Source organism: Chrysemys picta, chromosome 25, assembly GCF_011386835.1.
Source record: "Chrysemys picta bellii isolate R12L10 chromosome 25, ASM1138683v2, whole genome shotgun sequence".
In the NCBI taxonomy this organism is placed as follows: Eukaryota; Metazoa; Chordata; order Testudines; family Emydidae; genus Chrysemys; species Chrysemys picta.
The window spans coordinates 16,569,162-16,582,325 of record NC_088815.1 but is presented as its reverse complement, the minus strand read 5'-3'; the positions used below and the strand labels follow the sequence as shown (position 1 = coordinate 16,582,325).

The window sequence follows — 13,164 nt, the reverse complement described above, 5'->3', positions numbered from 1 at the left end:
CAGCTCCTTTACACAGCCCGACAGCACCCTTACCTGCATCAGACAGCAGCCTTCGCCCTTGGCACTTACGAACAGCCCAGTGGGAATGCTGGGGATCTGGGGACAAGCATGAGAGAATCCACAGTTAAGACATGTCAGCCTTGGTTTTACTCGCTTTGTGACAGAGCATTCCAGTTTACATGCAACCATATAAAATCAGAACAAAAATGGCAGATTCTTCCTCAGTCCCTATATTTAACACAAGCAGCCAGTGGTAATTGTCCCAAACCAAATACCAGGCATCCGTTATGATGAAGAATGCTCTCATAACTGAGTATTTGCTGCCTCTCCCATCAGAGGTTGGGCAGAAAATCTTGAGATTTCACAATATCCAGCCCATTCCCCCCTCCCCGCCCCGCACTGAAATGATCTGAGTTACAACACAGAACCCAAATTCAGGTCGCTTTGGGAAACTGGTAACATTAAAGCAGAAGAAGTTGTATCTGTTCAGGCACCCACTTACCACTGCAGTCTGGAGAACCTTCTTATTCATCTTGTTAAGCTCAAAAGTCTCTTGATAGTCTAAATTAGTGGAAGCCAGGGAAATGGTAAGGTTGACTCCTCCAACATAAGAAAGAATGGCATATTCAGCCAGAGCCTGCAGAGCTACACATGTATCCTATGGGATTGGGGAAGAAAAGACAGTTAATGAAGAACCAAGGAGCATCCACCTTATAAACTAGCAACGTGCTGTTTAGCATTAGCATTTAGCATTAGCATCTGACAGCTCAGGTTTCCTCTGCACTTGCTTAGATGGTAAATGGAATTGCTTCATTCCCCTCTCCCTGCACCTCTTCCTCCCTCAGAAGTCTCAGAGAAAGTGAGAGAGAAATTCAAGTTCACCCCATGCTGCTCACACCCAAAAGGCATGATAAAGAGCACTGTGAGGTATTCTCTGCCCCAGGATTTAGCACGACTCCTAGATTCCAGAGTGAAATCTAACCCGGATTAGTCCCAAATCAGTCAATTTGGATTGGCACATATTTCTGTACTGAAATTACACAAGCTGACAGGAATTCACCTGAGTGGATGAGAATCCTCCAAGTGCATTTCTCTGCTGCGACAGCCATTTAACCACTGGAAGTGCAGAGGCCACATCTCCCAGGAGCGTGTATGTCAGCAGTCCATAGGCTGTCATTTCCACTTCTGCAGATACAACTGAAAGGGAAAACAATCAAACCCACAGCTGGAGTAGGGAAACTGGGCTGAGCTAGATATCACCTCTTTGTAGATCACAAGCTAAAAAAATCTTTAGGGTCTAGAGAGTCCAAGACAGAAAGAGACAAATGAAGCAGTGAAAAATGTCTGTACCCAAATTACATCGGGCATTTTCCAAAATGGGCCTCATGTGTCAGCTTCCAATCTAATCTTTCCTCTGGCACATCAGATCACAACTCCTTCTGCTTGACTTTTAGCCCCTGCACAAATTTACTGGCTCCCTTTCCCCCTACATGCCACCCAAGCTGCATGGCTGACTCTGCATCTCTGTCATGGGACTTTTCATGCAGAGTCATGGTCTTTTTTGACCTGGCCCAATGATTACTCTTGATAGTGGAGCCTGGGGTTTTAAATAGTTAATTATTAGTGCTGGCATATTCAAAGGAGACTAAGGGAATTAGATGGCCAACTCCCATTGACTATCAATGGAAACTGGGCACCTCACTCTTAGGCTCCTTTGAAAATCCCAGGCCAAACAGCTGTTACTGTAAAATTAACTATATTTGACTTCTAATTTCCCATGGCAAATGACTCCTCCCCTGAGGAGTCCCATAAGGCTCAATGCTCTTCTCCATTTTATTCACCATCTCCTATGAAGTTTTATGGAGAGCTGGTGAGACAACATGGGCTGAAATGCCAGCAATGCATGGACCACACCCGGTTCTGCACCTCCTAGTTCTCTTAATGTCTGGCCACCGCCTTCTCTTGCTCCTTTCTTGAACTGTTAACAACACAGACGTAATGAGGGTGAAAGGGACATTAGAGTGCATTATAAAAAACATGCAACTAACAAGATGTGTGCATGTTGCCCCACTCAATCACTGGACTTTTGTTGCACCCCATTTCCTTTCTTTTGCCTTCACAATGTGAACTCCTTGGGGCAGGGACCTTCACTTCTTACCTACCTGAAAAGCAATTAACACACTGCAGGCATTATATAAAACAACAGAGAATAATCTCAGTCTTTCCCCCAACAGGAGTATCATAAATAACCACAAACAGGGGTACCTGATTGAGAAAGCCCATCGTTAAATCCCATGAATGTATCTTCATCAGTAACCAGAGTCCCCATTAAGCTCCAGTGTGTAAAGCCATCTAGAATGGTAAAGCAGTAAAGAAGTTAAAGCTAGTCCCTAGACATGGAGAGAATCAAACTCTGCTGTCACATATTTGCTCTGAAACCAAACCACCTCCTGTACTGCATTGCCACTCCATTTACAGAGTAAGCTCCTTGGGGCAGGGACTATGAATTCCTCTGGGTTACATATAGTGCTAACTACATTGTTGGTGCTTAACAACAATTTGTAAGGAGAGATTTATTTTGGCTGGGGGCAGAAGGAAACAGAGGATTAATGCTGACAGGCTGCTGAATTTTGCATTCTGAGGAGCCATCTGCAGAATCAGATCTTGGGTCACTGATCAAGTTTTGTGGCATCATAGAAGGATGCTAAATGTCACATAATGGCACTGCAAAGTCTCTGGTGCACTTACACTGCTCACAGCAGAGGCTACTCATACCAATACTGCTAGAAGCTAGGGAAGGTGGAGTCAAACCAATGTCTGCAGCTGAAGGACTTTGCCCTGTATCCTGAGAATCAGGACAACTATGTTATAAAGGTCGATTCATGTTATGAGGAAGCCCTCATCTCAGAGGATATATCCTCCCCAGGCTGAAAACTGAAATCACTTGTTCTAGCTGGCAAATGCTGTTACCTTGTTTCCACAAGTGCCTTGGGGAGGCCTGTACTGAGTACATTGTCTGTGAAGCCTCAGAGCAGTAGAAGTTATTTGAGGAGCATGCCAGCTTGACCCTCAGGTGCACAGTACCTTGCATAATGGCCATGCTGTTCATTTTCCGCAACATCACTGCAGCAGAGGGACTGTGCAGAAGAGTCAGGGCATATGCAGTCAGGGCTGTGGTGTAGGGGTCTTCTGCAGAATACAAGTTGGACTCCAAGAAGTGTTTTGCTTTGACAACTGCTGCTTTTTCTTCCTAAATTGGGTGGAGCGGGAAAGAGACCAGTATATTATTAGCACCTGCATCTCCAGAGCTGAGATCGCTACATTTCTCATGGCCTTGTGCCCATTAGGGAAGCAGTGTGAACATGCACTTTGCTCTGTGTGGTACAGAACCGACTGACCCCTTCCTTTCCCTAAGTAGGGCTGTGACTCCAGGGTTAAAAAAATGGGGACTAACATCACAGTAAGAAAGATCCAGATATTAATGTTGCTGAGACATATTTGTTCCCCTAATGCTGAAGAGGCTTCATTCCCCTGTAGAACTCAGCATGGGTAGCAGAGATATTTAATAGCAATGAAGTCTCAGCTGTACATTTGATTGGGTCCCTGACACTTCAGATGATAATAAAGGCCAATATTCCCAGGGTCCCCTTAGCCAGCAGACATGTTTTATTAACTCCCCCGATGACCTCACCATGCAGGAACAAGGCTCTAACAATTTATAGAAATAATTTAATTGGATTTGATGTAATTGGGTTTCCTTTGATTGCCCTGTGACACTTACCTTCTTCCTTCCTCATTTCCTAGCTCAGATCATTAGTAACACTTGCAGATCTCCCCTAGGGAAACCACCAGATTGTCATGAACTTGGACTTTTGGGGCTATCTGACTTAGAAAAGGCCTAGCGAGAACATCCCACCCTGCCCTATCTTTCCCATAAAGGGGAGTTGCAGCAGAGGGGATGGCAACTTACTCCTTTAGCACTTTCAGGATCAGATCTTGCACAGTGCTGAGTGCCCTCAACTCCCACTGAGTCTAACAGGAATAACGGATGCTCAGCACATTGCAGGCTCGGGCCCTTATTCTGAGAGCTTTGCAAAGCACAGGTCTACAGCACGCTGAGCATATCAGTCACAAAGGTTTTCCGAAGAGATCCTCATGGCTCCTCTGGGAACTTAAAAATCCCCTTAAAAACAGTGTTTTATGCCTGAACAGGCAATCAACATGTCTGAGTAGGGGACACCAAAGAGACACACTAAACAGAGCTTTCTCTCTACAGAGACACATGGTATCAGATTCATAAACATATTTATTGTCATTCCCTCCCCACAGGGAATGCTCGGCTCAGCTCTTTTGAGAGTGTGCAATGTGTGATCACAAACAGGCTACAGAGAAAGAGAGACTGTGAGATCAGTAGCAGGCTCCAACATGCAATCTACAGGGATTCCAGAAGGGTTTGGGGAACTCACTTTGTCCAGTATTTGAAGTCTGGGTGGCCAGAGTGTAGCCTGCAGAATTCTACAGTGCAGCCCAGAAGCCCCACCTCATCGGTACCAGGCTACTAGCACACTGCACGCACCTCAACATAAGAGACAATCTGTTCCGTTTTTGTAGTTCTGTAGCTCCTAGTAAGTTGGCTATGTGGGGCTCAGTTTGGGAAAGTCTGGTCAGCCCTACACTAAACCCACATTTTTTATATTATATATAAAATGAATCTTTAGAACCTTGCTCATACAAGACCTAAATGAATCAAATGGGACCCAGTTCACATTGGGGAGTGATATGGCAGAAGGCTTCCAGAGCTAATTAACAGTAAGAGCTTGTCCTCTCTGTTGGAATGAGAAGACGGGGATATATTTCTCTTTCTTTTTACTAATGTAGGGACAGCTTGACAGAAATGAACAGTGAAATCCACCATTTATCTACACAAGTCCAGCACAGGCAACCACGCTATAAACTTGGGGTGATCATATAGTTTAGGGGGTAGGGCACTGGATTAAGAGTCAGTGTTAGGAGACTGGGTTTCTGTTCCTGGCTCTGCCACTGACCTGCTGTGCAACCTTGGGCATGTCACTTCCCCTCTCTGTGTCTTTATTTCCCTTTCTGCCTTGTCTACTTAGACAGTAAACTTTTTGGGGCAGGTGTTTGTTGCACAATGGAGTTGTAGGCACTACTGTAATACAAAGAAATAAGAATACACTGACAATGCCTATTCTTGGAGGTGAGAGTCTCCAAGGGTCATTCAATTTTCAGCCTATCTACCAGAACCAGCAGTAATCGAGGGGATTGTGGCCGTAGTTTTTGGGACACAGCTATTTATCCAACAGAAATTGGACTGAGGATCATTAACTCATTCACACATCCAACTGAACTCTCTTCAGATAGTAAATCAGCTTCCCCTTCTGGATTTAACAAAGGTAACACAGTACAGGGGATTCAGGATTAATTTAATAGGCAATCCAAGACATCTTCTATTCACTGAGATCTGGCTACCTCCTACTCTTCTGGAGTGATAGAAAGCAGTGGCTCTCCACACATATGCCTTGGATTAAGCACCAGGAAATTGCATTACAGCAAAGGTGAACATTTTGCTGCAGTTTACATTCCACTATATCACAGGAAAGTGACTCTTCTCTAAGATATTTGATAATTTTAAATAGTCTAATTGAGGAATTACAGGCTGTGGAATTCATGAACGTGGCTACCTGGCAGGGGCTGCCAGCAAACCCACCTATGAGGATCAGGACAAAGAGGAGCAGAGAGACAAATCCATATTTAGTGTGTTCACTGCCTTTCTGAGCTGCTCAGCAACTTATGTGGAGACAACTGCCTGCTGCTGGAGGGGATTTAGAGAGAGCAGCTCTGCTCCTCTGGAAAAAGCCACAAGCTCACAATCCGAGGTTGCAGGAATCTCCATGGCTAACTTTAGAAAAGATTATTTTGAGACATTCCACTCTTAGCTATTTCAATGGTTGCTGTTCAGTCCTTTACCTCAAAGGTGATGCCCGTCTCCAACAGAGCTGCGACCACATATGATGTCAGTGAGATCTTGCCATGGATTCCACCCTGGAGTGTGATAAACATAAAACAAATGGGTGAAAATTGAACAGCAGCACGCTGCATGGAAGGACTTTGGAAGCCAAGCAGGGAATAAGTTGGAACCATGAGAAAGGCTAAGGCCATAGGACCCTTTCACATTTGTACTTGGTGAGCCTATAGTTCTGAAACCCAATTCCCCTTTGCAACTTTCTGCCAGGTCCATGGCCTGGTAGCACATCTGAGGCATTGAGCTTCATAGTGGAGATGCAGTTTCAAAGTGCCATGGTGGGATTCTCAAAGGGTGGCACACAGCTAAGCCCTAGCAGACTGCTTTATTGAAACCCCTCTTTAGTTTCTTTCCCATAGGATCATAGCCCTTTAACACAAAAATCATATTAACCATAAGATTACACTACCTCCAACCCTGGTAACATTCTAAAAATGCATTTATTGCATGATTCTAAGTCTCTATAGTTTTTACCTGGATGTCCTTATTTAATATTCTACCCATAGCAGGGAACGAGCCATCTTCCTTCTGGTGCTGAATGATCCAATCCTTTGCAGCTGTTAATTCCTTGGGATCGATGAAAATAAACCCACGAGACTGCGCAAAGGACTTGAGAACAAAGGCTGTTAGCCTGAAAACACAAATTCAGCAGGTTCTTGAGACTAAGAACAGAGAACACTATCTGGGAAATAGTGCTTCTGGGAAATGTATGTTTCAAAAATCTAGAAGAGGAGACACTATTGAAATATACAAAAAAAAGAATGGTGTAGAGACGATAAACTGGGCACTATTTACCCTTCTGAATAATACACGAAACAAGGGGACACTGCATGAAATTCAAAGGCAGCATATTTTAAACTGAGAAAGATTTAAAAAGAACAACAAAAACCCAACAAAAAAGAAAGTTAAGCCTGTGGAACTCACTACCATAGGATATCGTAAATAGAAAGAGAGCCAAAATTTGACTCAACATTGTCATTGGCTGGAATTAATTTCTCTTATACAGGTGTTTAGCTGCTCCCTGACTCAAGCTTTTGAAATAAGATTCATACAATTACCAATTCAGATATAATACTAGATGGACAAGAAGGAAAATATTGTAATTTCCCCTATTTTAATTATTTACTGATAATAAAACAACTGGAAATTCAAACCACTGCTAAAGTCTGTCTCTGTAGAGCGTTAGGATTTAAGCAGAGACAGAAGAAGTGCTTTTAGAATTCTAAACCTCTGACATGCAAAAAGTGTGAACTCCAGACGGTTTTGGGAGACTGAATCACTCATTTTACAAGCCCCTCAGGAATGGGAGGGTAGGAGGCAGGCTTCCTGGCAGGGGATTTTTCGAGTGTTAAGTAATTGTGTGTTACAATATTTTATATCTAGGGACTAAGAGATGCCAGCTCTGAGATGAAAGTAGAGTTTATTATCTTTTAAAAAGTTAAGCATCATCATCACAAAAATTCTACTTCCCTTTCAGATGAGTTCATGGAGCAAGTCAATCTAAAGGAAAATACAGAGCAGCTGAAGAAATTGAGTGACAATGCAGGCAAATGAACAAAATGGAAAACTTTTTAGTTTAAGGTGCTGCATTTAGTCAAGTAAATGCTAATACTGAGGTAAAGCAGAGTCTTGGGGAATGGGGGGTGTTCTAGAGAACACTGGAACACCCTCCATTTACTACCCCAACACAACTAGTACCTTGAAAGGCCCTGCAGCTCAGTTTCCTGGGAATCCATCCATCCATCCTTTTCTGTTTCATCCAGGTGGAGCTGGAGTCCACTGAAAAATGTGCTCAATTCTCTCCCTTTTGCCCTGAAGGAGGTGCCCTGCCATCTCCCCAACACAGCCTGGGTGGAGTTCTGTTCTCAAGTAAGCAGGTGCTTATTGAGGTCATGCACTGCCTATGCAGTTCTATGGCATAGAATCTGACCCTAAACTACAGCTTTTGAACCTTAAAGGGACGTGCATTAACTAACATCTTAACAGTCCCTGATCCTCAAAACCCATCTAATGTGAGATCACAAAACACTTAGCAGTAGAGCATTAGCAGGCTTCTAGCCATTAAATATCATTTTTACTCTCTGCTATGTGTGACATCCTGACACAAGCTGGAAAGTTATTGTCCTTGTTGCCAATTATGTCCTTTTCAATTTGGCAAACACTGAATTTTTAACTCTGTTTTAAATAGCGACTTGCTTACCACATACTCCCTGAGGAGTCCCTCTCGCCAAAAGCACTGTAGGAACCATCTTGTCTCTTGTAGGTCAACTGGCGTTGGTAACCTGGAAATCACAAAAGAATTGTGGGAGTCCAGCAACTTAGAAAAGCAAATGTTTAAACTGAATGAAGACTCAGATCATCCAACACTGGTATGGCGGACTCTGCTGCCAAAGACAACCTCTTGTTTTGCTGTGTATGGTAGAGCCAACCCTGTGTATGTGTGGAATAGATCTTATCTCAATCTTATTACAGGTTAGTATTTATAAGTCTCCATACATCTCCTGAAGACAAGTGATCAAAACATAACTTCTGCTATTAGCCTCTTACTGAGCACTACACTTATCCAAGAACTGGTTAGGATGCAGAGTTCCTGGTGTGATGAAGTGGGGGATTTTCTTGTTTTTTCCAATGGTTTGCATGCAGAGGGAGTGGGACTCAGTGTCCCTCGGTGTTAGTGGTTTAACGAGGTGAGGGGAGAGGGAATTTGTTGTTATAGAGGACTGGAGAGGGAACTTGGGACCCCAGCCGATGGCCTCGAGGGTGGACACCCCAGCGACTGGTGACCTGACAACCCAGCGACCCAGCTCAGGAGTTGCAGCTGGTTCTGGCCAATGGGAGGACAATGGGTTGTAAAGAGAGGATCCCGGTGACCTAACCAGCCGGTATCAGCCAGAGGGGGCCAAAGGACAGAAGAGAGGAGAGGAGGCCCAGGTGACCCAGTTTACGACCCTGTTTACCTGGAGAGAAGACAATGGACAGAGACGGGGATTGGGGCCGGTGATCTCAGAGGCACAGCTGGGAAGCACGGGGGCTCAGGGCTGGAGAGGGGGAGCAGGCAGAGCCCACCTGGATGAAGGAGAGACTTGGATGTGCTGTGCTGAGGGAGGCCAGGCCTGAGGCCCTGAGAGTTTCCTGTGCTGTGTTCAACGCTCAATAAACCCTCCTGTTTTACGCTGGCTGAGAGTCACTCCGGTCTCGAGAACAGGGTTGCATCAACCCCTTCAGAGCGAGTGGACTCCCTGAGGGGGCCCACGGCGAGAAACAGGTGTGCTAAGGCTCAGAGAGGTGCGGCTCCAGGAGGTGGAGGGGCCTAACCCCGAGAGAGAGTGGACCCCCGAGAAGGGCTGTCTCACTGTAAGGGGCAGCCCCCCCCCCGACCACACAGGGCCAAGAGTGGGCCTGACCTGCAAGTCCGTGACACCTGGGATAGTTAATATTAAGATCAGTTCCTGCACCTTGGCCACTAGAAATTTTTAATTTATGACATTACTGCATAAAGGTGCAACATTACAAAAAATTCTCTGTGCTTAAACAACAATCCACAACCACTCTCCTATTGTACAGGAAGTACCATGCAGCTGAGGAGCTAATTCCCTGGATGATAACATCAAACCAGGACATAGATCTCTCTGTCCAAGCTGGTGGTGAGCCGATATTTAAGGGATGTGGCCAGCAACAACTGAGTCCATCTTCATGACTTGATCCCACAGGAAGTGATGGTGTTCTCTTAATCATTTCCACTTGTCAAGTAACAAAGAAGTTGGCAAAGATTGCGCTGTCCTCCTCTTTTCCATGCCCAGCTGGAGGCTCTTTGCATGTCTATATATGGGATGGCACTTGTCAGTCATATCTTCCTTTTATTAGGACTTTCTTTCTCTTCCCTTTAGTTGAGAAAAATTCCTGAGCTGAAAAGTCAGCTTGGGGAACAATAAGATTGATCACCTTGTCAAGCAGTTTCTTGAGACATGCAATAGCTAAGTCATCGGGGTCTTAACTTATTTGAACCCTTCCTAGCTGATAGGGCTGTCTTACAGAAGGCACATGTTAACCTAACAGTTATTGTGAAGTTAGATACTGAAGATCAAGAGAAAATACTGGAGGCCCATTTCAGGATGCATCCGTTTAGAGCGGTCACCTTAAAGTACAAGTGCTCCCTATGTGAATGTCCTTCAAATGCCGAAGATAAAGATGGGATTAGCATTTTAGCTATAATGGATGGAATTCACCTTTCATCAAACCTACTTGCCTTGTAATCATGAACCGCCAGTGCTAATAAAATTGGGCCAAGTCTCTATAATGTGGAAACCCCAATACACAGTCATTTTGGCAAAGATTTTAAATGTCCATTGGATCTAAATCCTTCAGAATGGCCATTTCTGATATGGAGATGTGTAAGAGGCTATATGACAGAGAGACATTTGGAGCCTGGCTAATTCTCTGACCCATAAATAGACTTTTTATTCCATGCTGCATGACATCTTTATGAGAATGGATTAATTTTTCATTTCCAGGGACTGAGTAGCTTTGCTGACCTCTGCAGATACAGGCAGCAGTACAACCTCCTATCAGTGGCTATCCATCTCCCCCTGCTTCTCCACAACCTCCAAAAGTTTCCCTTTTAGAGAGAGCAGAGCTGGGTGAGTTTGTAAAATAGAAAACAAATTAATTCCTAGAAGTTAATTATGCTCAAGAAGTGAATAGCTTGGACTGGGGATTTAGAGGATATATGGATAAAAGTAGGAGAATAAAATCCACTTGTTCCACAGAAAGATAATGCAACAGTAGCCTTAGGGGAAGAACCCAATTTGGTGAAAGAGAGAGACTCTGGGAGCAATGCCAGAGAGAATGAACAGAACAGGTAATCATCAAGTGATCAATCCCATCACCCATTCCCAGCTTCTGGCAAACAGAGGCTAGGGACACTTCAGAGCATGGTTTTTCATCCCTCCCCATCCTGGCTAATAGCCATTAATGGACCTATCCTCCATGTGTGGGCGGTGAATGTCCTCATCACAAGCACTTGTACCAACTGTCCCATCAGTGTGGGGCATTGTGAGATGGCTTCTGAAAGCCAGTAACAGTCGATGAAAGCAACGCAGCGTCTACATTGAGGCTATGTCTACACTACCACTTATGTAGGCAAAAATTATGTCGCTCAGGGGTGTGAATAATCCATAAGATACCCTGACATAAGCGCCAATGTGCACAATGCTATGCTGGTGGGAGAGCGTCTCATGCCGACACAGCTTATGCCACTTGCAGGATTTTTTTTATTTTGTCAGGAGAGCTGCACCACTGCATTGCTGTATGTGTAGATATGGTCTGACACTTTGTTGACCTAACTACAGTGACATTGACTCTACGCCTCTTGTGGAGCTGGAGTTATTAAGTCGGCATAGCAGGGTAGTTATGTCAGTGGGTAAGCTGCCTTTCATCAACCTAGGTGTAGTGTAGACCAGGCCTAAGTTCACATCAGATACAAGTGCTGCATTCAAGCCCTGCTTAAACTATTTTTAGCCCTGCTATGGCCTATTTGGGCTAAAAGGTACTCTGCTGAAAAAAGTCGTTACCATGACAAGTGGGGTCACAGAGTTGGCAAGGAGGTTTACAAACATCTCTCCAACTGCTACTGGAGCCATTCTACCCACCAACTTCAACTTTGAGCGCAGACACAGACAAGAGACTAAGGCGAGCTGGTGGTAGGAATTGGCCTGTAATTCTGTGCATCCAGACAGCTAAGTCAATACACATATTCACTGACAATACTACAAAAAGTCACTGCCTTCCGAATTCTTCAGTAGTTCTGTAGCTTGCAGGAGGCAGGTGAAGCCTTTTCACACCCAGAAACCAAAGAGAAAGATGTTCTTCACAGACCAGCAATAGCTGCTGCATTAAATTTGACTTTTCCTTTATAGTGAGATCCCTACATAAGCCTCAGATACAATTTACTGCTGAAAAGTATCTCTTCATCACCAGATTGTGTCATGTTGGAAACAATAAATTCAGATTCATTTTGCTGGTAGCCAGTGGTAAGTTTCTGTATGTCACTCTTCTTACACTTTCCTTGGCTGTTACTCTTACATTTATTTTTCTTTGCTTGTTAGACCTCTCTTCTGAGCCATTTCACGTCTTGCTTGCTCTTATGAATGCTTGTTCTTACATTTTCTATGCATCCCTTTTTACAGACTGGAGAGGTGCAAAAACGAGACACTTCATCTCTCTAGAGTTCATCTGTGTTTTTAAGAACTTTGATGTGGTAAGGTAGACATTTTACCGAGAAGCCCAGCACAGCACTGAGGATTAAGGAATGGAGCTGGGAACTGCAAGTGATAACAGGTTCTATGATTTTGCTCAGGGGTTCTTAAACTGGGGGTCGGGACCCCTCAGGGGGTCGCAAGGTTATGATATGGGGGGTCGCAAGCTGTCAGCCTGCACCTCAAGCCCCGCTTTGCATCCAGCATATATAATGGTGTTAAATATATAAAAAAGTGTTTTTAATTTATAAGGGGGGGGGGTCGCACTCAGGCTTGCTATGTGAAAGGGGTCACCAGAACAAAAGTTTGAGAACCACTGATTTTGCTCTTTGATGGATGGATTTTAGTGGCAAAAGAAAGTTTTCTTGCTCAGTAAGGCGCAAAGGCCTTCATAAAGCAGGACAAGGGCTTTCTCCATCAGAACCTGCTACTTGGCAAGGGTCCCAGAGAGCACAGGAAGGTTAATAGCCTTGTGGGATTTCCTCTGTGGAGGTAAATTAACATGCCGAATTTGAAGCCCAAACACTTGAAAGGTTGTAAATTAAAACTGTATATTATTAAAAATGATAAACTGAGCTCGGCTATTAGAAAATGCTCTAACTTTGAGGGGAAGCAGAGAGCACAGCATACTACTAAGTGAAATAATTCTGGCCCAGTCCCTAAAGGCAAATAACATAGGGCTCTTGCTGATGGGTACAGGGAATGGATTACTTTTTCTGAGGAATCCCAGTTAACCCTGTCACCTATGATTCCATGACATGGCTATTGTCTGAGTCATGCATAAGGCAGCCTATGTCCATCCCCTCGTGGGTCATTCTTGTTTTTAATAATTTTCTTGTAATTCTTCCGTTCCTGGGAGCCTTGCTT

At 44.3% G+C, this 13,164-nt stretch overlaps 1 protein-coding gene across 3 annotated transcripts in view; it reads right to left on the bottom strand.

Annotated features, from left to right (window-relative positions):
• CPAMD8 (C3 and PZP like alpha-2-macroglobulin domain containing 8) overlaps window positions 1-13,164 on the bottom strand; it is a 94,042-nt gene that overhangs the window by 33,700 nt on the left and 47,178 nt on the right. For all 3 annotated transcript variants that reach the window (XM_065578362.1, XM_005279029.5, XM_005279030.5), the window contains exons 27-34: window positions 8,244-8,325; window positions 6,518-6,674; window positions 5,989-6,063; window positions 3,085-3,250; window positions 2,266-2,352; window positions 1,061-1,197; window positions 503-658; window positions 34-96 (exon numbers count right to left, since the gene is read on the bottom strand). In XM_065578362.1, the coding sequence (XP_065434434.1) occupies window positions 34-96; window positions 503-658; window positions 1,061-1,197; window positions 2,266-2,352; window positions 3,085-3,250; window positions 5,989-6,063; window positions 6,518-6,674; window positions 8,244-8,325 (923 nt within the window). The remainder of the gene's footprint in view (window positions 1-33; window positions 97-502; window positions 659-1,060; window positions 1,198-2,265; window positions 2,353-3,084; window positions 3,251-5,988; window positions 6,064-6,517; window positions 6,675-8,243; window positions 8,326-13,164) is intronic.